Consider the following 24,750-nt stretch of genomic DNA (forward strand, 5'->3'; position numbering starts at 1 on the left):
AGAGACACAGACATACACATACTCAAATATGCACACACAGTTAGAGATACACGTAATTAGAGACACATTTAGGAACACACATACTTGCATACAAAAACACCTATGCACACACACACACACACACAAACACCTCCACACACACAGTGAGAGAGATCCAGACACACACACAATCGAATATGCACACACAGTTAGAGACACGCATAGGAACACACAAACACCCTCACATACAAAGACATTAAAGCATGAGTAAGAGACACCTCCACATACAGTAAGAGAGATACAGGCACACACACATTCAAAAATGCACACACACTGACACGTAATTAGAGACATATATAGGAACACACACACACATACAAAAACACCTACACATGCACAGTAAGAGACAAACATCTACACATACACACAGTAAGAGACACAGACACACATACTTAAATATGTATACATGCTTAGAGAGACACGTAATAAGAGACACACATAGGAACACACAAACTCACATACAAAAACACTTACGCATGCACAGTAAGAGACACACACATTCAAAAATGCACACAGACACATAATTAGAGACACATAAAAACACACACTCAAATACAAAACACCTATGCATGCACAGTATAAGACACACAAACACCTTCACACACAGTGAGAAACACACATTCAAAAATGCAGAGACGCATAAATAGAGACATATAGAAACACACACATACTCACATACAAAACACCTATGCATGCACAGTAAGAGACACATACACACACACACACAAACATCTCCACACACACAGTGAGAGAGACACATACACACACACTCAAATATGCACACATGGGTAGAGACACACATAGGAACATATACTCGCATACAAAAAAACCTACGCATGCACAGTAAGAGACACACACAAACACCTCCACACACATGAGAGAGACACAGACACACACACAGACACTCACACACACAATTAGAGACACACATGGGAACACACACACACTCACAAAGACACCGATGCACGCACAGTAAGAGACAGACGCCTATATAGCGACACACACATACTTAAATATGCACACATGGTTAGAGACACACATGAACACACACACTCACATACAAAAAATCCTATGTACACAGTGAGACACAACAAACACCTCCACACACATAATGAGACAGACACACATACTCAAATATGCACACACAGTAAGAGATACACAATTGGAGACAAGCATAGGAGCACAAACATCACACACACACTGTGAGAGAGACATACACACATTTAAATATGCACACATGGTTAGAGACACACATAGGAACACACACACTCGCATACAAAAAAAACTATGCATGCACAGTAAGACACACACACACACCTCCACACACATAATTAGAGAGACAGATACACACATACTCAAACATGCACACACGGTTAGACACAAAAAATTAGAGACACATATAGGAACACACACAAAAACATCTACGCATGCACATTGAACACACACAGAGAGACACAGACACACACACATTCAAAAATGCACAGAGACACATGTAATTAGAGACACATATAGGAACACACACACTCACATACAAAGACACCTACGCATGCACAATAAGAGACACACACACAAACACCTTCACTCACAGTGAGACACAGACACACACACATTCAAAAATGCTCACACGGTGACACACGTAATTAGAGACATTTAAGAACACACATACACACTCACGTACTAAAACACCTACGCATTCACAGTAAGAGACACAGACACATCCACACACAGTGAGAGAGACACAGACACACACACATTCAAAAATGCACACACAGACATGGAATTAGAGACACAGAATTAGACACATATAGGAACACACACTTACATACAAAAACACCTACACATGCACAGTAAGAGACACAAACACCTCCACACACACACACACAGTGAGAGAGACAGATGCACATATAGAGACACACACATGCTGTGTATTAATCTTACTCACAGTTCATATTTCAAACATATTGCATATTCATACAGAGAGATGAGACAAGATTTAGGGATTTAATACAGATTGACTAGGGAAGAAACAGCTGTTAGGAAATCACACTTAAACTGCATTAAATTATAACTTCAGAAAACTTGCACACACCCTGCTAACACTACACACTGTTTTCGTTAATAATGTAATTAACACTGTCAAGTCTGCTGTCTTAAACAAAACAATCCTGTGATTTTCAATCTAACACACTTATTACCAATAGTGTAATATTACCCCCCCCACACACACACACACACACACACATTTGTCGAGCTTTACTTTTGATTACTCGCTAACCATGTTTAAATCCCAAATGATCTTCCCTTAACTTTACATGTGCGCTAACTGGAATTAAATACAATAAGATTCTAGTGTACTACAGCTTAAATAGAATTAAATTTGAGATTTAACAGCAGTCCGAATCTAATGAGCACCTGTAGGGAATCAATGAGAAATAATGTACTGTATTTTATTACAAACCGAAATCCGAAAAAGTTGGGACAGTATGGAAAATGCAAATAAAATAAAAATGCAGAGTTTCTTACATTCACTTAGACATTTATTTGACTGCAGACAATTTGAACCCGAGATATTTCATGTTTTATCTGCTCAACTTCATTTCATTTGTTAATATACCTCCATTCCGGCAATTTAGGGCTGGTAATGAAAAGTGAAAAAACTAAATAATGATGTGATTCCAAACAGGTGATTGTAATCATGGTTTGGTACAAAAGCAGCATCCAGGAAAGGCTGAGTCTTTGATGAGCAAAGATGATCAGAGGATCTCCAGTTTGTCAACAAATGTGGGAGAAAATGATTGAAATGTTTTAAAACAATGTACCTCAAAAAAAGATTGGAAGGGATTTGCATATTTCTCCCTCTACAGTGCTTAATATCATTAAACGATTCAAGGAATCGGGAGGAATTTCAATGCGTAAAGGCCAAGGGCGCAAGCTTAAGCTGAACGCCCGTGATCTTCCATCCCTCAGACGGCACTGCATCAAAAACCGACACTCAACAACAGCTGATATAACCACATGGGTGAGGGATTACTGTAGCAAACCTTTGTCAAGCACTACAATACAGAGTTACATGCACAAATGCCACATAAAACTTTACTGTGCAAACAAGAAGCCTTATGTTAACCATGTCCAGAAGCGGCGTCGACTTCTCTGGGCTCTGAGGCATCTAGGATGGACCATCACACATGGAAACGTGTATTGTGGTCAGATGAATCAGCACTCCAGGTCTTTTTGGAAAAAATGGAAGAGAGAATCTACAGTCACGCTACGCTTTATTTTTTAGTGCCCTATGTGACCAGACAGCAGGAGTCACTATTGCGGCGAAACAGAGAAAACAAAACTGTTGACCTTCCTCCCTCAGACACAGCCAGTTGTGTCTTCTCATCCGGACAATTGGCCTAACTATTCCGACCATAATCTTGTTGCCTAGCGATTAAGGTAATGGACTAGTAATCAGAAGGTCAATGGTTCAAGCCCCACCATGGCCAGGTTGTCACTTTTGGGCCCTTGTGCAAGGCCCTTAACCCTCAATTGCTTAGACTGTATATTGTCACAGTACTGTAAATCGTTTTGGATAAAAGTGTCTGCTAAATGCCAAAAATGTAAATGTAATGTAAATGTCAGACATCTTATTTTAGACAGACACCTCATGTGCAGCCATAACATCATAAGATTTTGGAAGGTGTCTTTGGGGCCCACTTACAGTATGTGCAGAAGCATCTGTGAACTCAGACATTGATTCCAGTTCCAGTTCCATTCCAGTTCATCACAAAGGTGTTTAATAGGATTTGAAGCATATCATTAATCCTTATTATTATGGACCTTGAGTGGCGTACAAGGGCACAATCATGGAATGAAATGTCCTCTTGTAACTACACTGCCGGTTAAAGAAAACTGCAATCCACTCTTGGAGTGAGTGCTTAATGGTTGGCTGAACATATTTTCCTACTTGTTTTGTTTTTCTCAAGAAAGCTGGCATGACAGCATATTTACTTCAGGCTTATTCACAAGGATGCAACTATTCCCCTGAAACAGCTCTGCAGGTCCCTGCTCTCATTCATCTAATCCTTGAACAGCTGGATGATGCTACATTTGTTTCAGGAAAACCCCATTGTGAGCACCGCAAGCTTAAGCATTGAATCTGTGATGTCTCTTCGCATTAGTCTTAGGTGCCCTCACTTTTTGGAGGGTATTTCTGTTGTAGCTGTTTGTCTTGTGCTATAGATGGGTAATCTTTGATTTCTCACATGTTAATTTTTGATCGTGAAAGATTTCTAGTAGGTTTTCAGAAGCATGTAGGACATACTCAAATCGAATCAATCACTTTTTATTGTCACAGCACATTAACACAAGTGTGAAAGATGAGTAAAAATCTTATGTGCATAGTCTCCCTCACAGTAAGTAAACATTAAATACAAGATATACACATTAACTTACATACACTGGCACCGTTTGTTCAATATACTGTATATAGGTTGTTATATGTACAAGGAGTGTGATTAGTGGGTAGCACTGTCGCCTCACAGCAAGAAGGTCCTGGGTTCGATCCCCAGGTGGGGCAGTCCAGGTCCTTTCTGTGTGGAGTTTGCATGATCTCCCTGTGTCTGCGTTGGTTTTCTCCGGGAGCTCCAGTTTCCTTCCATAGTATGTATATATATATATATATATATATATATATATATATATATATATATACATACATACTATATATATTATATACATATACAGGTATATACTGTATATTATATATTATGCATATTATTATATATATCCATAACATTAAAACCACCTCCTTGTTTCTACACTCACTGTCCATGTTATCATCTCCACTTACCATCACTTACCATATAGAAGCACTTTGTAGTTCTACAATTACTGACTAGTCCACCTGTTTCACTGCATGCTTTGTTAGCCCCATTTCATGATGTTCTTCAATGGTCCTGGACTCTCCCAGGACCACTACAGAGTAGGTATTACTTGGGTGGTGCATCATTCAGAGCACTGCAGTGACACTGACATGATGGTGGTGTGTTAGTGTGTGTTGTGCTGGTATGAGTGGATAACACACAGCAATGCTGATGGAGTTTTTAAACACCTCACTGTAACTGCTGGACTGAGAATAGTCCACCAACCAAAAACATCCAGCCAACAACGCCCCATGGGCAGGGTCCTGTGACCACTGATGAAGGTCTAGAAGATGACCAACTCAAACAGCAGCAATAGATGAGTGATCGTCGAATAGAGTGGACAGTGATTGGACACAGTATTTAAAAACTCCAGCAGAGCTGCTGTGTCTGATCCAAGCATACCAGCACAACACACACTAACACACCACCACCATGTCCGTGTCACTGCAGTGCTGAGAATGATCCACCACCCAAGTAATACCTGCTCTGTGGGGGTCCTGACCATTGAAGAACAGGTGAAAACTGGCAAAAAAAAAGTATGTAGAGAAACAGATGGACTACAGTCAGTAATTGTAGAACTACAAAGTGCTTCTATATGGTAAGTGGAGCTGATAAAATGGACAGTGAGTGTAGAAACAAGGAGGTGGTTTTAATGTTATGGCTGATCAGTGTATGTCTATCTATCTATCTTTCTATTTATCTATTGGTTATATGTATTGGTTCTGGTAAAGTGAAATAAAGTAGTAAAGTGCAGAATGGGTTGTATGTTAAATAACAACAAAAATAAAAATGTACTATCCTTCTAAGGACTGCAAGGAACAGCATAAAACACTAGTGGCTAAACCCAAAGAATGTGGGCACAGGTGCAGCTCATCATGTTCTAATGCAGGAAGGTGAAGAGAAGGTCTTAAATTGCCCTTGGACACTGTCTCTCATTCCACTTTGGCCTCTAGAAAGATGTAGGATTGAGGATGGAGGTGAAGCCATTAAGATCAGACAAAAGCAGACTTGTGGCTGACACACATAGAATCAAGGTAGAATCATGCACAGAGATGAAAAAGGAACCCAAAACTTTGGGATGTAGTGATGGTCAGACTGAGACTGAGAAATTTTAGCTGGAAAAGGTCCAACATTGTAGTTCATTTACCAGCTTAGCTGTGACTTGGCATTTTAGCAGTGCAGAACTTGTACATTAAGCTTATGTATTGGAGGTATTCTTGAAATTCGACTTGCGTGTTCAAGTAGTAGTTAGCACACTCGGCTAACGGCCCCAATAACGGACAGGCAGTTGTAGCCTAGCGGTTGAGGTACTGTACTAGTAATCAGAAGATCACTGGTTCAAGTCCCAACACTGCCAGGTTGCTGCTGTTGGGCCCTTGAGCAAGCCTCTTAACCCTCAACGGCTCAGACTATATACTGTCACACTACTGTAAGTCACTTTGGATAAAGGCGTCTGCTAAATGCTGAAAATATAAATATGATACATCATGAAATACATTTACACAGTGGTATTGATCTCACTCTGCCTCAACCTATGTTGTTCCATTTTGAAGCACCTCTTCCTTAAAAGTCAACACAGCAGAGCAGTTGTTTTGCAGTTCCAAATTTATCAGATTTAACCTTTTTCGCCCTGTATTTTAAGGCATATTGTTGTCATAGTAAAATAAAAAAAAATTACTTGCCCCAGAGGACAGAGTTTATTCCACTGAAATGTAATTACTCAAACAAAATTTCAGATCTAAAGCTCTGAGCAGGACCATGTCAACGGTCAATACAATAAAACATTAATATAATCATAATAGATTTTTGTAAATATAGGTTAATTCCAAGTCTGGTGCTTGCCACACAAAAAGGTTAAGATCAATTAAGACCATGAGACTGTTAGCTGTTATGTGTGCAAAAGTATAAATTGGTATTATTGACACAACTGCAAGGAATTAAAGACTTTTACCATCTACAATCTATAACATTATTAAAATGTTAAGAGAGCTGTGGAGAAGTCTTACTGGATAAAGGGCAATCCCTATTCTCTTCAATCCTTTCATTAAAACATTATAACCAACATGCACTACTTGTGACCAATGTATTTAATAAAGTTTTATAAATCATCATAGTGTACCTGCTCTCACTGTATTTGGGGCTGCCGAGAGGCACACCCGGTGAAATGGGGGGTGTACTAATCTCCTGGTTTCAAATCTTGTCTTAGATACTGTTTGTATGGAGTTTTGTATGTTTTCCCAGTGTTTGTGAGGGTTTCCTTTGGATACTCAAGGTATTTTTACCTTCTAAATCATGCAAAAGTTAGATTGGCTACATTGAATTGTGTGTGGACAAGTAACTAAACATGTGATGCCTTTTGATAGACTTTCTGCTTTGCAATTTGTGTCTCAGGTTCGGGCTTTGGACGCACTCTGACTCACTCATGATGACTAACCCTGATCAAGATAAATAGTCACTGGAGATAAATAAATGGATGTCCTTGTTATTTGTATAGAGATATATGTGTTTTTCCTGATGTAAAGGACAGCTTTTTTTATGCAAACAACTTCAGTTAACAATCTCGGCTCTGTTTCATTTTGGCCTTTTCTTATTCAAATGACATGCTCACTCATAAGCATGAGCGTATCAATTACCAGACTTGCAAGAACTCGAGTCCTCCTGCAACGCGATACTTTAATCTATAAACTTCATGGCCGGAAGATCTCGTCCGCGTTATTTCAAAGCCTCGCAATTAGGCTAAATTACACGGCCAGGCCTCACTGCACGCTTGCTTCCGCGCACACATACAAACCCGGACCAACGTGACATGACAGAAAGTGCTCAACCTTAATCTGGTTACCAGTGAATGGAAGCCAGCATTATGCAATTACAATTGTGTTAATTAAAGGCTATGACCTAATATTGCTAATAATAGAGTAGATGGAAGTGATAGAATTCCTATCGTGCTGATTGGTTTATTCAATTTTAGTCATTGTTAGCAACATTAGTATTTTAAGCTGGACTATTTAGGGTTTATTGTCCTGCCTTCATGTCTTTATACTGCAGGCTACACGTGGTATTTTTTTTTTTTTATTAACATGCCAAAATACACCAATCAGCTCCACTTACCATATAGAAGCACTTTGTAGTTCTACAATTACTGACTGTAGTCCATCTGTTACTCTGCATGCTTTGTTAGCCCCTTTCATGCTGTTCTTTAATGGTCAGGACTCTCCCAGGACCACTTACAGAGCAGGTATTATTTGGGTGGTGGATCATTCTCAGCACTGCAGTGACACTGACATGGTGGTGGTGTGTTAGTGTGTGTTGTGCTGGTATGAGTGGATTAAACACAGCAGCGCTGCTGGAGTTTTTAAACACCTCACTGTTACTGCTGGACTGAGAATAGTTCACCAACTAAAAATAGATCCAGCCACCACTGATGAAGGTCTAGAAGATGACCAACTCAAACAGCAGCAATAGATGAGCAATAGTCTCTGACTTTACATCTACAAGATGGACCAACTAGATAGGAGTGTCTAATAGAGTGGACAGTGAGTGGACACGGTATTTAAAAACTCCAGCAGCGCTGCTGTGTGTGATCCACTCATACCAGCACAACACACACTAACACACCACCACCATGTCATCGTCACTGCAGTGCAGAGAATGATCGATCACATAAATAATACCTGCTCTGTGGGGGTCCTGATCATTGAAGAACAGGGTGAAAGCAGGCTTAAAAGGTATGTAGAGAAATGGATGGACTACAGTCAGTAATTGTAGAACTACAAAGTGCTCCTATATGGTAAGTGGAGCTGATAAAATGGACAGGAGGTGGTTTTAATGTTATGGCTGTTTGGTGTATATGGCCAAAAGTTTGTAGACATTAAACATCATTAGCATTATTCTACTGTAACAGGTGTGGGTACAATTTCCCACATTCAATCAAAAGAGTATAATGAGTAGATGAGAAGGCCTGGCTCACAATCAAAGTTCCAATTCATCCTAAAGATGTTCAATGGGGTTAAGTTTTATTGAGTTTCTATGGGATCTGTGCAGGTCACTGGAGTTGAACTTCATTGAACCTATCAAGCCATGTATTTATTGATCTCACTTTGTGAACAGCTGCAATGTCATTCTGGAATGGGGGGAGTTGGGTGTATGATGTCAGATGACAGATGTCAGCTGCCAGTTCCTGTAAATTAATAAAAATGACAATTGATGATGGTATATTTATATAACACGTTTTGCATTATTATAGGACTAATTATGGCATTTTCTTTTTTTGTCAGGGTTGCAGTGGGTCCAGTATCCCTGGACACAATGGACGTGAGGCAGGAATTCACCCTGGACAGGGTCCTGATCCATTGCAGGGCTTCTGATTGTCTCCCACATCCCTGCAATGCAAAAGTTGAATTGGCCTAACTGAGGTGCCTACAGATTCAAGTGAGTGAATGAATGCACGAGTGTATATGATAGCCATCAATATATCGGCATTCTGTATGTGATGTCCACATTTGTACCCAAAATATAGAATATTATAGGTGAAGTGAAGAACACTGATTATCTCTTCATCACAGCACCTGTTAGTGGGTGGGCTATATTAGGCAGCAAGTGAAAATTGTATCCTCCAGGAACAGTGGTAAACCAATGACAGGGTCATGGGCGGCCAAGGCTCATTGATGCACGTGGGGAGCGAAGGCTGGCCCGTGTGGTCCGATCCAACAGACGAGCTACTGTAGCTTAAATTGCTGAAGAAGTTAATGCTGGTTCTGATAGAAAGGTGTCAGAATACACAGTGCATCACAGTTTGTTGCGTATGGAGCTGCTTAGCTACAGATCACTCAGGGTGCCCATTATGACCCCTGTCCACTGCTGAAAACGCCAACAATGGGAACATGAGCATGGAACTGGACCACGGAGCAATGGAAGAAGGTGGCCTGGTCTGATGAATCACATTTTCTTTTACATCACGTGGATGGCTGGGTGTGTGTGCGTTGCTAACCTGTGGAACACATGGCACCAGGATGCACTATGGGAACAAGGCAAGCCGGCTGAGGCAGTATAATGCTTTGGGCAATGTTCTGCTAGGAAACCTTGGGTCCTGCCATCCATGTGGATGTTACTTTGACACGTACCACCTACCTAAGCATTGTTGCAGACCATGTACACCCTTTCATGGAAACGGTATTCCCTGATGGCTGTGGCCTCTTTCAGCAGGATAATGTACCCTGCGACAAAGCAAAATGGTTCAGGAATGGTTTGAGGAGCACAACAACGAGTTTGAGGTGTTGACTAGGCCTCCAAATTCCCCAGATCTCAATCCAATCGAGCATCTGTGGGATGTGCTGGACAAACAACAAAGTCTGATCCATGAAGGTCCCACCTCGCAACTTACAGGAGTTAAAGGATCTGCTGCTAAAATCTTGGTGCCAGATACCACAGCACATCTTCGGGTGTCTAGTGGAGTCCATGCATTGATGGGTCAGGGCTGTTTTGGCAGCAAAAGGGGGACCAACACAATATTAGACAGGTGGTCATAATGTCATGATCGGTGTATAAATATATATATATGTTTAGAATACAGTAATCAGTCAAAGAATACAGGCCAGTTTATTAGGAACACTATTCTAATGCTGAGTAGGACCATCATTGCTTTGAAACAGTATTAAATGATTCCTCTAAGAATTTGACCCCAGTTGATCTGATTGCATTACCTAATTGCTGTGACTCTCCTGTTTAACCACATCCTAAAGGTGCTCTATTGGATTTGTAGCTGGTGACTGCGGAGAATATTAAAATACATTAAATGTACCTTCTAAGTCACATATTTTTTCTCACTATGGTTGTAAAGAGTGGTGATTTAATAAAAACTTCCTGTCAGTTAAATCCAGTCTGGCCTGTCTCCCCTGGTCTCACCTTTGACATACTTAAACCAACCTGTCCGGCAACAATGATCATGCCACGGTCAAAGTTACTCAGATGACATTTTCCCCCATTCTGATTCTGATCTAAACCTTGATCCCACCTTCCAAAATCATACCAGCAAGCAGAGACATGCACAGACAGTATGGGGGGGCAGGTTCTCAAGTCAAAAAAAGGACAAGCCTTTCCACTATTTATAGAAATACAGTGTTGTAGCACATCAGTACAGTACAGTAGCACATCTTTTATTAACTCAAAAAGGATACTTATAGTCTTACTTAAATTTGGCTACTGTGAGAAAGCAAATTTAATGGTTTTGGGACAGGTGTCAGACCCACAGTAAATAGGACAAAGCATTTTAGTAAATGAATGGATAAATTAATAATGTTGGTCACTTTAATAGCTTTTATGTCATTTAGTGCTTTTAAAACTTGTAGTTTTTTATATTTTATAAAATTGGTATTTTATTCTTTTTTTTTTTTCTGAAATTTCCTTATTAATTAATTTAATTATTCTGTTTAAGTTTATTTATTAATATTTTTATATTATATTATATTTATATTTGTTTTCTATTAACAGTAGCCTTGGTCCCACCTGCTCTAATTTATGTTATTTAATTAAATTAATATGCATGAATTATTAATGTATTTATTACTTTATATATATATATATATATATATATATACAGTGTATCACAAAAGTGAGTACACCCCTCACATTTCTGCAGATATTTAAGTATATCTTTTCATGGGACAACACTGACAAAATGACACTTTGACACAATGAAAAGTAGTCTGTGTGCAGCTTATATAACAGTGTAAATTTATTTTTCCCTCAAAATAACTCAATATACAGCCATTAATGTCTAAACCACCGGCAACAAAAGTGAGTACACCCCGTAGTGAAAGTTCCTGAAGTGTCAATATTTTGTGTGGCCACCATTATTTCCCAGAACTGCCTTAACTCTCCTGGGCATGGAGTTTACCAGAGCTTCACAGGTTGCCACTGGAATGCTTTTCCACTCCTCCATGACGACATCACGGAGCTGGCGGATATTCGAGACTTTGCGCTCCTCCACCTTCCGCTTGAGGATGCCCCAAAGATGTTCTATTGGGTTTAGGTCTGGAGACATGCTTGGCCAGTCCATCACCTTTACCCTCAGCCTCTTCAATAAAGCAGTGGTCGTCTTAGAGGTGTGTTTGGGGTCATTATCATGCTGGAACACTGCCCTGCGACCCAGTTTCCGGAGGGAGGGGATCATGCTCTGCTCAGTATTTCACAGTACATATTGGAGTTCATGTGTCCCTCAATGAAATGTAACTCCCCAACACCTGCTGCACTCATGCAGCCCCAGACCATGGCATTCCCACCACCATGCTTGACTGTAGGCATGACACACTTATCTTTGTACTCCTCACCTGATTGCTGCCACACATGCTTGAGACCATCTGAACCAAACAAATTAATCTTGGTCTCATCAGACCATAGGACATGGTTCCAGTAATCCATGTCCTTTGTTGACATGTCTTCAGCAAACTGTTTGCGGGCTTTTTTGTGTAGAGACTTCAGAAGAGGCTTCCTTCTGGGGTGACAGCCATGCAGACCAATTTGATGTAGTGTGCGGCGTATGGTCTGAGCACTGACAGGCTGACCCCTCACCTTTTCAATCTCTGCAGCAATGCTGACAGCACTCCTGCGCCTATCTTTCAAAGACAGCAGTTGGATGTGACGCTGAGCACGTGCACTCAGCTTCTTTGGACGACCAACGCGAGGTCTGTTCTGAGTGGACCCTGCTCTTTTAAAACGCTGGATGATCTTGGCCACTGTGCTGCAGCTCAGTTTCAGGGTTTTGGCCATCTTCATGTAGCCTTGGCCATCTTCATGTAGCGCAACAATTCGTCTTTTAAGATCCTCAGAGAGTTCTTTGCCATGAGGTGCCATGTTGGAAATTTCAGTGACCAGTATGAGAGAGTGTGAGAGCTGTACTACTAAATTGAACACACCTGCTCCCTATGCACACCTGAGACCTAGTAACACTAACAAATCACATGACATTTTGGAGGGAAAATGACAAGCAGTGCTCAATTTGGACATTTAGGGGTGTAGTCTCTTAGGGGTGTACTCACTTTTGTTGCCGGTGGTTTAGACATTAATGGCTGTATATTGAGTTATTTTGAGGGAAGAATAAATTTACACTGTTATATAAGCTGCACACAGACTACTTTTCATTGTGTCAAAGTGTCATTTTGTCAGTGTTGTACCATGAAAAGATATACTTAAATATCTGCAGAAATGTGAGGGGTGTACTCACTTTTGTGATACACTGTATATATTATATATTTATATTTTACATATTTTTGCTGTTTTTATTCCAGTCATAATAACCTTGGTCCAACCTGCCTTTAGGTGAGTGTTACTTAATAAATTAATTCATAATTATCACTTAATATACTACATATATATTCATTTATTCATATAATGATAAAGCTTAGATTTTAGAATTGTTTCTTTTTTAATTAACCTTGATCATACTTGCCCTACTGGTACTGGAGCCTGGAACAGTACTGGGACACTACTGGAGCCTGTCCCAGCTTGGTGCAAGGCACACAGTAACACCCTGGACAGTGCGCCAGTCCATCGCAGGGCAGACACACACACACACACATACACACACCCATTCACACACCCATTCATCTACAGGGCAATTCAGTGTCTCCAGTTAACCTGAATTCATGTCTTTGGACTGTGGGAGGAAACCGGAGCTCCCGGAGGAAACACGGGGAGAACATGCAAACTCCACACAGAAAGCACTCGGACCGCCCCGCCTGGGGATCGAACCCAGGACCTTCTTGCTGTGAGGCGACAGTGCTACCCACTGAGCCACCGTGTCACCCTTTATATATATTCTGTTTATGTTTAGTAATTCATTTATTAATTCATATTATATTTGTATGTTCTTACTGTTTGTTTTAGTGATAGTTTTGTGAACAGTAAGCCTTGCTCGTAACTGACCAAATGTGTGTGTTATTTAATTAATTTAATTATATTACCTATTCATAGTGTTTTCATTTACAAACCCTGTTTCTGGGGATTTGAATGAGTGAGTGATCTTCATATTATATTTATATATTTTACTGCCTTGTTTCCAGCTCTTAAAAATTGCCAGTGGGTGGATTTGCTTCTCAAAAAAATACTTTAGTGGGTGAGTGGGTGAGCTGAGTGAGTGATCTTGTTACTTGATTCATGAATTTACATTCAGTCATTTATATGATATAGTTTTTTAATATTACATATTAATGCCAGTTGGTGGATTTGCTTCTCAAAAAAAATACTTTATTGAGTGAGTGGGTGAGCTGAATGAGTGATCTTGTTACTTGATTCATGAATTTACATTCAGCCATTCATATGTTATATTTATTTATTCACATTACATACACTGCCTGGCCAAAAATAAAGGTCACACACTCACACACAATATTTCGTTGGACCGCCTTTAGCTTTGATTACGGCACGCATTCGTGTGACAAGTGGTTTTCTTAAGGCTACACAGCTGTTTAGTCCCAATCCCTTGAGTTCTCTTCGCATTGTGCATGTGGAAATGCTCTTACTTTCACTAATAAACATATCCCTGAGTTCTACTGTAGTTTTTCTACCATTTGATTTCACCAAACATTTAAGTGATCGCCGATCACGATCATTCAAGATTTTTTTCCGCCCACATTCCTTCCTCGAAGATGATGTTTCCCCACTGTTCTTCCACTTTTGAATAATGCATTGGACAGTTCTTAACCCGATTTTAGTAGTTTAAGCAATCTCTGCTTGATGCATGCCAATAATTTGACCCTTCTGAAACAGATTAACATCTTTTCCACGACCACAGGATGTGTCTTTCGACATGGTTGTTTAACAAATGAGAAGCTACTCACTGCATCAGTTAAATCGGTTAAATAACGTGTTGCCAGCTGAAACATAATCACCCATGCAGTAATTATCCAATGGGAGGCTCTTACTTATTTGCTTAGCTAAATCCAGGTGGTGACCTTTTTTTTTGGCCAGGCAGTGTATTATACTGCCTTGTTTCCAGCTCTTAAAAATTGCCAGTGGGTGCATTTGCTTCTCAAAAAAATACTTTAGTGAGTGAGTGGGTGATCTTGTTACTTGATTCATGAATTTACATTCAGCCATTTATATGTTACATTCATTCATATTACATATTAATGCCAGTGGGTGGATTTGCTTCTCAAAATAGACTTTAGAGACTGAGTGGATGGGTGGGTGATCGAGTGATCTACAGTGCATCTGTATGGTAGGTGTAGCAGATTAAATCGTCTGTAGATGTATATAATCGCTGTCGGACTTGAATGGTGTTCGGTTACTCTCGGTCGGTCAGTCTGAGCGTCAGTAACGATCGCCTCGGTCCTTCTCTGCATCCTTTCCTTTCTTGGCCAATCAGCGTTCAGTTCTTGCTCTGCCGCGCCCCGCCCTCGCGGGACCACGTGAGTCAGGAGACTGGAGCGCTGGTGTTCTCGTTGAGCGCGTCAGTGTGGATGAAGCTGTGATGGGAGCGCGTAACGGGAGAGAAAGTCAAATAAAACCAGCTTTGGATGTTCTGCCTGATGGGATTGTTTTTATCAACGCATGAACTGATTCTTTAGGGCTTTTTTTAGACTATACTTTGTGGTCACTTTTATTTTTTTAAAGCGTTTAAAGGTTCTATCCTGTTCTAACACCATCCTTTGGTCCAGCCCTTGCGTTGGGTGGATTCGGTCCGGTTGCGCGAACAACGCCAACGCTTCATGGGTGGAGGAAAATGGCCGGGTGTCGTTGTGTGACTTGGCGTCTCAAGGACTATCGGTGGGGAAACTGAGAGATGGGTTTGGTGGCGGGATCTGCCACAGCGGAGCCTCGTCGCTCGTGGAGCCGCGCTGCGAGAGACTGGCTGTGGGTCGCCGTGGTCTCGCTCATCGCTACTTTTCCCGTGCAGCGGCTCCGCGCGTTCCCGTCTTCCCTCAGTGACTGTCAGACCCCAACTGGCTGGAACTGTTCCGGTGAGTCCTGGACTTGATTCTTGTGATATTTACACGTTTGGGGAAAAAAAAGTTCCCAATTGGTATTTTGGACGTGCTGTTCCAGTACTGAAGAGACGCGAATAACGCGTAAATCCGGTTAGTACTGCGTACTTACGCGTGATCACAGTGTTCCGCACAGTTAACTGATTTTGGAGACTTTTCGCAAGTACATAGTTGTATAAACACAGCAGCTGGACTCGGTCCTTGCTGGACGTCTGACCTGCATTTTAAGCCCCGTTTTGACCACTTAAATAAAACATAACGTCTAATACTTACAATCTGACGCGCTCTATGGAACACTTGTTTTGGTAACAGGAATCCGTACAGACGCTTTATAGAAGGAACACAGGTTTCCTGCACAACCTGCACATGAGTATAAAGATGCAGTAACTGGACTATCAGTCCTAGTCTTTAGTAGCAAGGTGTCACCTCAATACTAAGTCATTTTAACACGTTAAATACGTTTAAAATAAAGTTCATTACGCACTGACTGACGCGTTGTATGGAAGGAACGCGGACACCGGGACTGGATTTGCTACTGTGCGTGTAGGGATTTCAGACGCTCAGTTTGTTGCAACTACGGGTACACATTGGTCTGAAATCGCAGTAGCTATTCTAGACTGTTAGTCTTAGTCGTGGCTAGCAATGCCTCATCTCAAAACCAGATAATTTTAATCAGATAGATCAAGTCTGAAGTCTAGTATCCACTGCCTGACGCGCTGTATGGAACACTGGTATTGATAACAGGAATTCGTACATTGCATAAATATTTTGAACGTGTAGAAAGTGCTGCACCAATGCAAAATACACTGATAACCCTAAATGTTAGGCTCACAATAAGCCCGGAAACGCGCAGGATTGTACTAAATAATGGCGTTTTTGGTTCCCATCAATTAGTACAATGCAGTATCGGTATTCCGTACATTTTTATTTTTTGGCAAATACTCATCAATGTGGCGAGGCAGCACCTGCACAAATGGTGTACTTTCTTGCCTAAAGTTAATTCATAATTTGTTTGATTTTGAACAGTTTTATTTAAAAATGAAAGTACATTTGTACCGTCTTTCTCTCGCTGTATGGAACACTGGTAGTGTTAACAGTAATCCGGACAGCGTCGGTCAATCCCTTAGTTATCTGTAGTTCAATCCTGATATTCCTTCTCTATTCTGTAGCAGGTTTGTAGTTTATCTGCTTGAATTCACGTTCAGTTGGTGAATAATCATGCAAATGTGTATAAAATACTGAGATTGTCAGATTACTGTACAGAATACCCTTACATACAGCTGCATTTTCTCATTTCACCCAATCATTTGCTTCTACTCTACTGATGTAGAGATGGAGAAGCTGAACTAACAGTCTCAGCTCCTGGTTTGTTTATTTTTCGACTTAATAAAGTCATATACCCAATAGCTAGTGCTCTGTTTGTAATTTAGACATTGTATGGAACATTGGTTTTACATACTTACTTGTGACCACATGTACACAGCAACTGAAATGTTGGTCTCAGTTGCTGGTGAAAATGTCAACCCTTAATTTCAAGCCATGTTACCCAGTTAAATGAAAAAGAAAGTCCAGTAACCACAGTGTATTGAATACTGGTATTTGTAACTAGAATCCACACAACAGTGTATGGAACACTGGTTTCACTTTTTTGCACCTAAAACACCATGCTGTAAAAGATGGAGAGTCATGTCTCAATTTAATTTCAAGATATTTCAGTTTTACTTAAATTAGAATTATGTGAAATATTTATTGGCTCTACTTTATGGAACACTGATTTGTAACAGTAATTTATCCATTACGTTAATATTTAGCATATAAATAATACTTAGTCTTGTGACAGTGCCGAACAGACTCATATTGGACTCGTAAACTGTGTACTACCATAATAAATAACCATATAAAGGTGGCCTAGGTTTACAAGATTTATTTAAATTAGGGCATTGTATTTAATGCATTGTTTTTGTAATTCACACTATTTTGGATGCTTATAGTGCGTCCAAGTAAAAAACATTTTACACTGTATACTACCCTACTATACTACACAATAGCAAACTTATTGTGTCATTTGTCAAAAACACATCACTGAAGTAGGAAATATGGACGAAAGATTTTCTAGCAGCCCATATTGAAATAGCATTAGTATACATTGACCTAGTAGCGAGTTAACACTTAAATTAAAAGTAAAAAAGATGTGCTGTTTATGTGCTGTTTTTAATTAAAATGTCTATAATACAGTTCACAAACCGCTGCTTTTGGTTTGGCTGTTATTTGTACTGTACTACTGTCTCAACGTTTCTGTAAATATGTTTGTAATATTAGAGTTTGTACATAAAAGTAAAGTATACCGTCGTCCTACCAATATGTACTTCGACTGTCATCAAGGTGGAGTTTAGTGTATAGAATTATAAAGTTATGCTCTCCAATTGTTACTTTTTAGCTACACATTGCATTTTATATACAGATAGATATAGATAGAGATATTTATAGATATACAGACAGAACTGGTTGGTTTTGATATGCAACACAGCAATCGGGTCTAAGAAACACCTGCAGGGTTAAATCGAACTCTCAGAGCAGTGCAGTGCTCCTCAATCTCTTCCACAGAACCCCAGTGCGATTACCAGCTAAGCTGGAGCTTTACCTGATACAGCAGATCAGTAGTTTTGAGATGAAGACCAAACGGTTAAACAGGCAGAATTCTTTTTATAAAATCTGATCATATTCTTAAAATAGAGCTCATTTTAAAACTGACTGCTTATTTATACCTGAAGACTGTAAAACATCATGTCTTAAATATTTTGGGAATTATTCATTAGTAAACGATTAAGATCTTTTAGTGCATTTGATTGAGAATTAATAAAGGCAAATTAAAGAGCCCTTAATTTCTGTTAGAGGTGGATACAGCCTAATACTTTTACGATCACTGTTTTTGCTGTGAGATGATGCCACCTCAGTTAGTTAAATGTTTCTTTGAAATTACAAATGCGGTCAAATGTAATAGCTTACCCATCACACAGTACTCCAGAATTGAACCGGACCAAATTATTTGTGCTTATTCAGAATTGTAAGGAATAATTGGATTTTAATCATCTGATGCTTTTTTAATTTGTACTTAAAAGTGTGTGGTGGGTAACAGGTGCTGCAATGTAGAAATCACACTGGGAAGGTGATCTAATCTTTGTGTTTGTATGTAAAAAGAAAGAAGAGCAAAGAATTGTCAGTGTGTGAAAACCTGAATTCTTTGGAATACTTTCAGAACTCCCAAACCGATCAAGTAGTTTCTACCAAAGACATCCTTTATTATTAAATAGCAATGTTTAATATATGCTTGATATAATGCTGATTTTTTAGTTGATAATGTTTTTACTTTAGATCAGTGATATTAAATGTATTTGGCAGAAGCCCCACCACATATAAAACCACATATCTAGGCATATAAACATAAAGTACCAACCATTAAAGTCCCAGCTACACGGTACAAATTATTAATAGTTTACTATCACATATAAAAAGGCTTTTTTACATGAATACTGCAAGTGTTTGGAATAAAATGATAAAGTGGAATTTAGTAGCATTTACACTACAATAATAATGAATGAACAGAAGATATTTGTAAGCTTTGGAGAAAAATCTTTTGTTGTGGTTGTTGCTATTGTTTCCCCTCCCCAGTTAATGTTTAAGAAAAATATAAGTACTGTAGTTGGTGGATAGTGGAAGGATATTAAATATTGCCAAATTTAAGTTGTTATTGCTTTCTGAATTTGTACTTAAACTGTATGTGGTCGGTAACAAGTGCTGCAACAAGTGCTACAACAATCGCACCGGGAAAGTGACTTAATCTTTGTGTTTGTATGTACCACCAAGAGAATGGACAAAAGAAACAAGAGCACAGAATTGTCGGAGTTTGTAAAAACCTGAATTATTTGGAATACTTTCAGAACTCCCAAACTGATCAAGCAGTTTCTACCAAAGACATCCTTTAATATTAAATATCTAACATGTAATATTTAATATACGCTTAATGACGGTTATGTTTAAAAATACTGATTTTTTTTTACTTCAGATAGGCCCCAGATAGGTATCAGATATATTCTGATACATTGATTTAATATCCCACTACTTATACAAATACAAATAAGCAGATAAAACCACATATCTAGGCATATAAACATAAAGTAACAACCATTAAAGTCCCAGCTACACGGTACAAATTATTATTAGTTTCTATCACATATAAAATGCCTTTTTATGCAAGAATACTGCAAGTGTTTGGAGTAAAATGATAAAGTGGAATTTAGTAGAGCAGTTAGACTTCATTAAAAACTAATAAATAGTAAATATTTGTATGCTTTGGAGAATTTTTTTTGTTGTAGTTGTTGCTGTTGTTTCCGCACCTAAAAAAAAAAAATTTAAGTACTGTAGTTGGTCGGATGTTGGATAGTGGAAGGATGTTAAATATATATTTTTTATTATATTATTATATTAAGCCTTTAAAAAATTTTGCCCAGAATTAGAATTTATTTTAAATGTATTTATTCTTGTTAAGTGGTTTGGGCATCTGTCATACAGTAAAATAATAACTAATCATATACTGTACTTACAAAAACCTGCATGTGTAAACCGTTATCAGGGGCGGCACGGTGGCTCAGTGGGTAGCACTGTCGCCTCACAGCAAGAAGGTCCTGAGTTCGATCCCCAGGTGGGACGGTCCGGGTCCTTTATGTGCGGAGTTTGCATGTTTTCCCCATGTCGGTGTGGCTTTCCTCCGGGAGCTCTTTTTCCTCCCACAGTCCAAAGACATGCAAGTGAGGTGAATTGGAGACACAAAATTGTCCATGACTGTGTTTGAGATTAAAACTTGTGTAATGATGAATCTTGTGTATTGAGTAACTACCATTTCTGTCATGAATGTAACCAAAGTGTGTAAAACATGACGTTAAAATCCTAATAAACAAACAAACCGTTATCAGAAATGACTCACACGCTAATATTGCACAGTAAAAATATTTAGTTGGAGGATGATTTACAGTTTTAACTAAGTATATGAGTGAATGTACAAACAAGAAAGTATGTTTTTTAAGTTAAAAAGATTTAGCGAGGCATGTGGCTGACTTGTAATGGTTTTTTGCTGAGCTAAATGAAAGCACATGAAAAACACGAGCACATTTCCAGTATTTCTCATTAATTGCAACATAACATTATTTGTTGTTTAATGGACCAGAATTAATGAGCTCAAATTCGAAGAATTTAGAGGGCTAAAAATAATGATGCAACTGATTATTTAACACGTCGTGAGTCATTTTATTACGGTACATGATGCTTTTTAATTTTATGGGGAAATGATCATTTGCGGTGCAAAGTGTTCCCTGTTTGAAATGGAAGGTTTTAAAGGTATATTTTTACCTTTTTCTTATTTAAAATAACAAAATCTTAAATGCTACATCAACATGAAGAGCAAGATAAGCCGTGCGCAAACAGGCTTTTTTTAAAAATAATATTAGTTAATATTTGGTGGTCTTTGTAGCCTACTTTCACCCTGTTCTTTAATGGTCAGGACCCCCACAGGACCACTACAGAGCAGGTATTATTTGGGTGGTGGGTCATTCTCAGCACTGCAGTGACACTGACATGGTGGTGGTGTGTTAGTGTGTGTTGCGCTGGTATGAGTGGATAAGACACAGCAACGCTGATGGAGTTTTTAAACACCTCACTGTCACTGCTGGACTGAGAATAGTCCACCAACCAAAAATATCCAGCCAACAGGAGGTGGTTTTAATGTTATGGCTGATCAGTGTATATACACATTTTCAAATATACAATATTTTAACTGATATTATATTAGTTACCAAATATTAACGAATCTCTATTTCCTCTAAGTGGCTAAGTGGGTAGCACTGTCGCCTCACAGCAAGAAGGTCCTGGGTTCGATCCCCAGGTGGGGCAGTCCAGGTCCTTTCTGTGCGGAGTTTGCATGTTCTCCCTGTGTCTGCGTGGGTTTCCTCCTGTTGCTCCGGTTTCCTCCCACAGTCCAAAAACATGCAGCCAGGCTAATTGGAGACGCTGAATTGTCCTATAAGTACCTAGCCGCTAGGATGCATAAACCAGTGCATTGTAGTGCCGGTCCCTAACGGGAGCAGCCGAGGAAATAGAGATTAGTTAATGTTTGGTAACTAATATAATATCAGTTAAATTATTGTATATTTGAAAATGTGTATATACATTGATCAGCCATAACATTAAAACCACCTCCAGTTGGCTGAATATTTTTGATTGGTGGACTATTCTCAGTCCAGCAGTGACAGTGAGGTGTTTAAAAACTCCATCAGCGTTGCTGTGTCTTATCCACTCATACCAGCACAACACACACTAACACACCACCACCATGTCAGTGTCACTGCAGTGCTAAGAATGGTCCACCACCCAAATAATACCTGCTCTGTAGTGGTCCTGTGGGGGTCCTGACCATTAAAGAACAGGGTGAAAGTAGGCTACAAAGTGCTTCTATAAGGTAAGTGGAGCTGATAAAATGGACAGTGAGTGTAGAAACAAGGAGGTGGTTTTAATGTTATGGCTGATCAGTTTACATAAAAGTCTTTTTCATCCAGTATAGTGCATGTAGCCTACAGTGTATTTAATTCACTGCATCTGCTTATACATCTACATCATTTTGTAAGCAGTGTGATCAAGCAATAGCTTTGGGCGCTTTTAGGTTTAATACTGTTATTTTACTGTGATTTTTAGGGTTTATTCAACATTTTTTATATTCATTTTGCTTCATTTCAACAACATTTAACACGTCAGGCAGCACACCATCAGTAAGTGGCATCACTTTAATGTAAAGATTTAGTCAGGAAGGACGTACAAATTCGTTCAGCTTTGGTTTTCACATCCTAAATTCCTCTCCACATGCCCTACAAGGAGGTGTTAGGAATAAAGGAAAGGAATCATTATGGAAATAGGATGCAGTTCATCATGGTTGATCTCTAATTCACTTTTCCACTTTTGCTAAGATAGCAAAACTGAAATGCAGTACTTTAAAATAGCTGAGGTTAAATGCTAAGATTGCTAAGCTAAAATGCTAAGCTTGCTAAGCTAAAATGCTAAGATAGCTAGGCTAAAAAGCAAGACTCCAAGATAGTTAAGGTAAAATGCTTAAAGAGCTAAGCTGAAATACAAGACTGCAGTATAGCTGAGGTAAAATGTTTAAATAGCTGAGGTAAAATGTTTAAATAGCTAAGGTGAAATGCAACACTGCAAGATAGCTGAAGTAAAATGCTAAGATAGTTAAGCTAAAATACAAAAAATGCAATATACAGTGTATCACAAAAGTGAGTACACCCCTCACATTTCTGCAGATATTTAAGTATATCTTTTCATGGGACAACACTGACAAAATGACACTTTGACACAATGAAAAGTAGTCTGTGTGCAGCTTATATAACAGTGTAAATTTATTCCTCTCTCAAAATAACTCAATATACAGCCATTAATGTCTAAACCACCGGCAACAAAAGTGAGTACACCCCTAAGAGACTACACCCCTAAATGTCCAAATTGAGCACTGCTTGTCATTTTCCCTCCAAAATGTCATGTGATTTGTTAGTGTTACTAGGTCTCAGGTGTGCATAGGGAGCAGGTGTGTTCAATTTAGTAGTACAGCTCTCACACTCTCTCATACTGGTCACTGAAAGTTCCAACATGGCACCTCATGGCAAAGAACTCTCTGAGGATCTTAAAAAACGAATTGTTGCGCTACATGAAGATGGCCAAGGCTACAAGAAGATTGCCAACACCCTGAAACTGAGCTGCAGCACAGTGGCCAAGATCATCCAGCGTTTTAAAAGAGCAGGGTCCACTCAGAACAGACCTTGCGTTGGTCGTCCAAAGAAGCTGAGTGCACGTGCTCAGCGTCACATCCAACTGCTGTCTTTGAAAGATAGGCGCAGGAGTGCTGTCAGCATTGCTGCAGAGATTGAAAAGGTGGGGGGTCAGCCTGTCAGTGCTCAGACCATACGCCGCACACTACATCAAATTGGTCTGCATGGCTGTCACCCCAGAAGGAAGCCTCTTCTGAAGTCTCTACACAAGAAAGCCCGCAAACAGTTTGCTGAAGACATGTCAACAAAGGACATGGATTACTGGAACCATGTCTCATGGTCTGATGAGACCAAGATTAATTTGTTTGGTTCCGATGGTCTCAAGCATGTGTGGCGGCAATCAGGTGAGAAGTACAAAGATAAGTGTGTCATGCCTACAGTCAAGCATGGTGGTGGGAATGCCATGGTCTGGGGCTGCATGAGTGCAGCAGGTGTTGGGGAGTTACATTTCATTGAGGGACACATGAACTCCAATATGTACTGTGAAATACTGAAGCAGAGCATGATCCCCTCCCTCCGGAAACTGGGTCGCAGGGCAGTGTTCCAGCATGATAATGACCCCAAACACACCTCTAAGACGACCACTGCTTTATTGAAGAGGCTGAGGGTAAAGGTGATGGACTGGCCAAGCATGTCTCCAGACCTAAACCCAATAGAACATCTTTGGGGCATCCTCAAGCGGAAGGTGGAGGAGCGCAAAGTCTCGAATATCCGCCAGCTCCGTGATGTCGTCATGGAGGAGTGGAAAAGCATTCCAGTGGCAACCTGTGAAGCTCTGGTAAACTCCATGCCCAGGAGAGTTAAGGCAGTTCTGGGAAATAATGGTGGCCACACAAAATATTGACACTTCAGGAACTTTCACTAATAATAATAATAATAATAATACTTTCAATTTATATAGCGCCTTTCAAGATACCCAAGGTCGCTTTACATCAAACAATAAACAGT

The 24,750-nt window shown here is 39.6% G+C and overlaps 1 protein-coding gene across 1 annotated transcript in view; it reads left to right on the forward strand.

The window, feature by feature from the left end:
* The first annotated feature begins 15,538 nt into the window (after positions 1-15,538).
* The window catches only part of tmeff2a (transmembrane protein with EGF-like and two follistatin-like domains 2a), a 181,342-nt gene continuing 172,130 nt past the window's right edge, over positions 15,539-24,750 (forward strand). Inside the window, exon 1 of the mRNA XM_063006317.1 lies at positions 15,539-15,901. Within this exon, the coding sequence (XP_062862387.1) occupies positions 15,724-15,901 (178 nt within the window). The 5' untranslated portion in view covers positions 15,539-15,723. The remainder of the gene's footprint in view (positions 15,902-24,750) is intronic.

Source organism: Trichomycterus rosablanca, chromosome 12 (genome assembly GCF_030014385.1).
Source record: "Trichomycterus rosablanca isolate fTriRos1 chromosome 12, fTriRos1.hap1, whole genome shotgun sequence".
Lineage (NCBI taxonomy): Eukaryota > Metazoa > Chordata > Actinopteri > Siluriformes > Trichomycteridae > Trichomycterus > Trichomycterus rosablanca.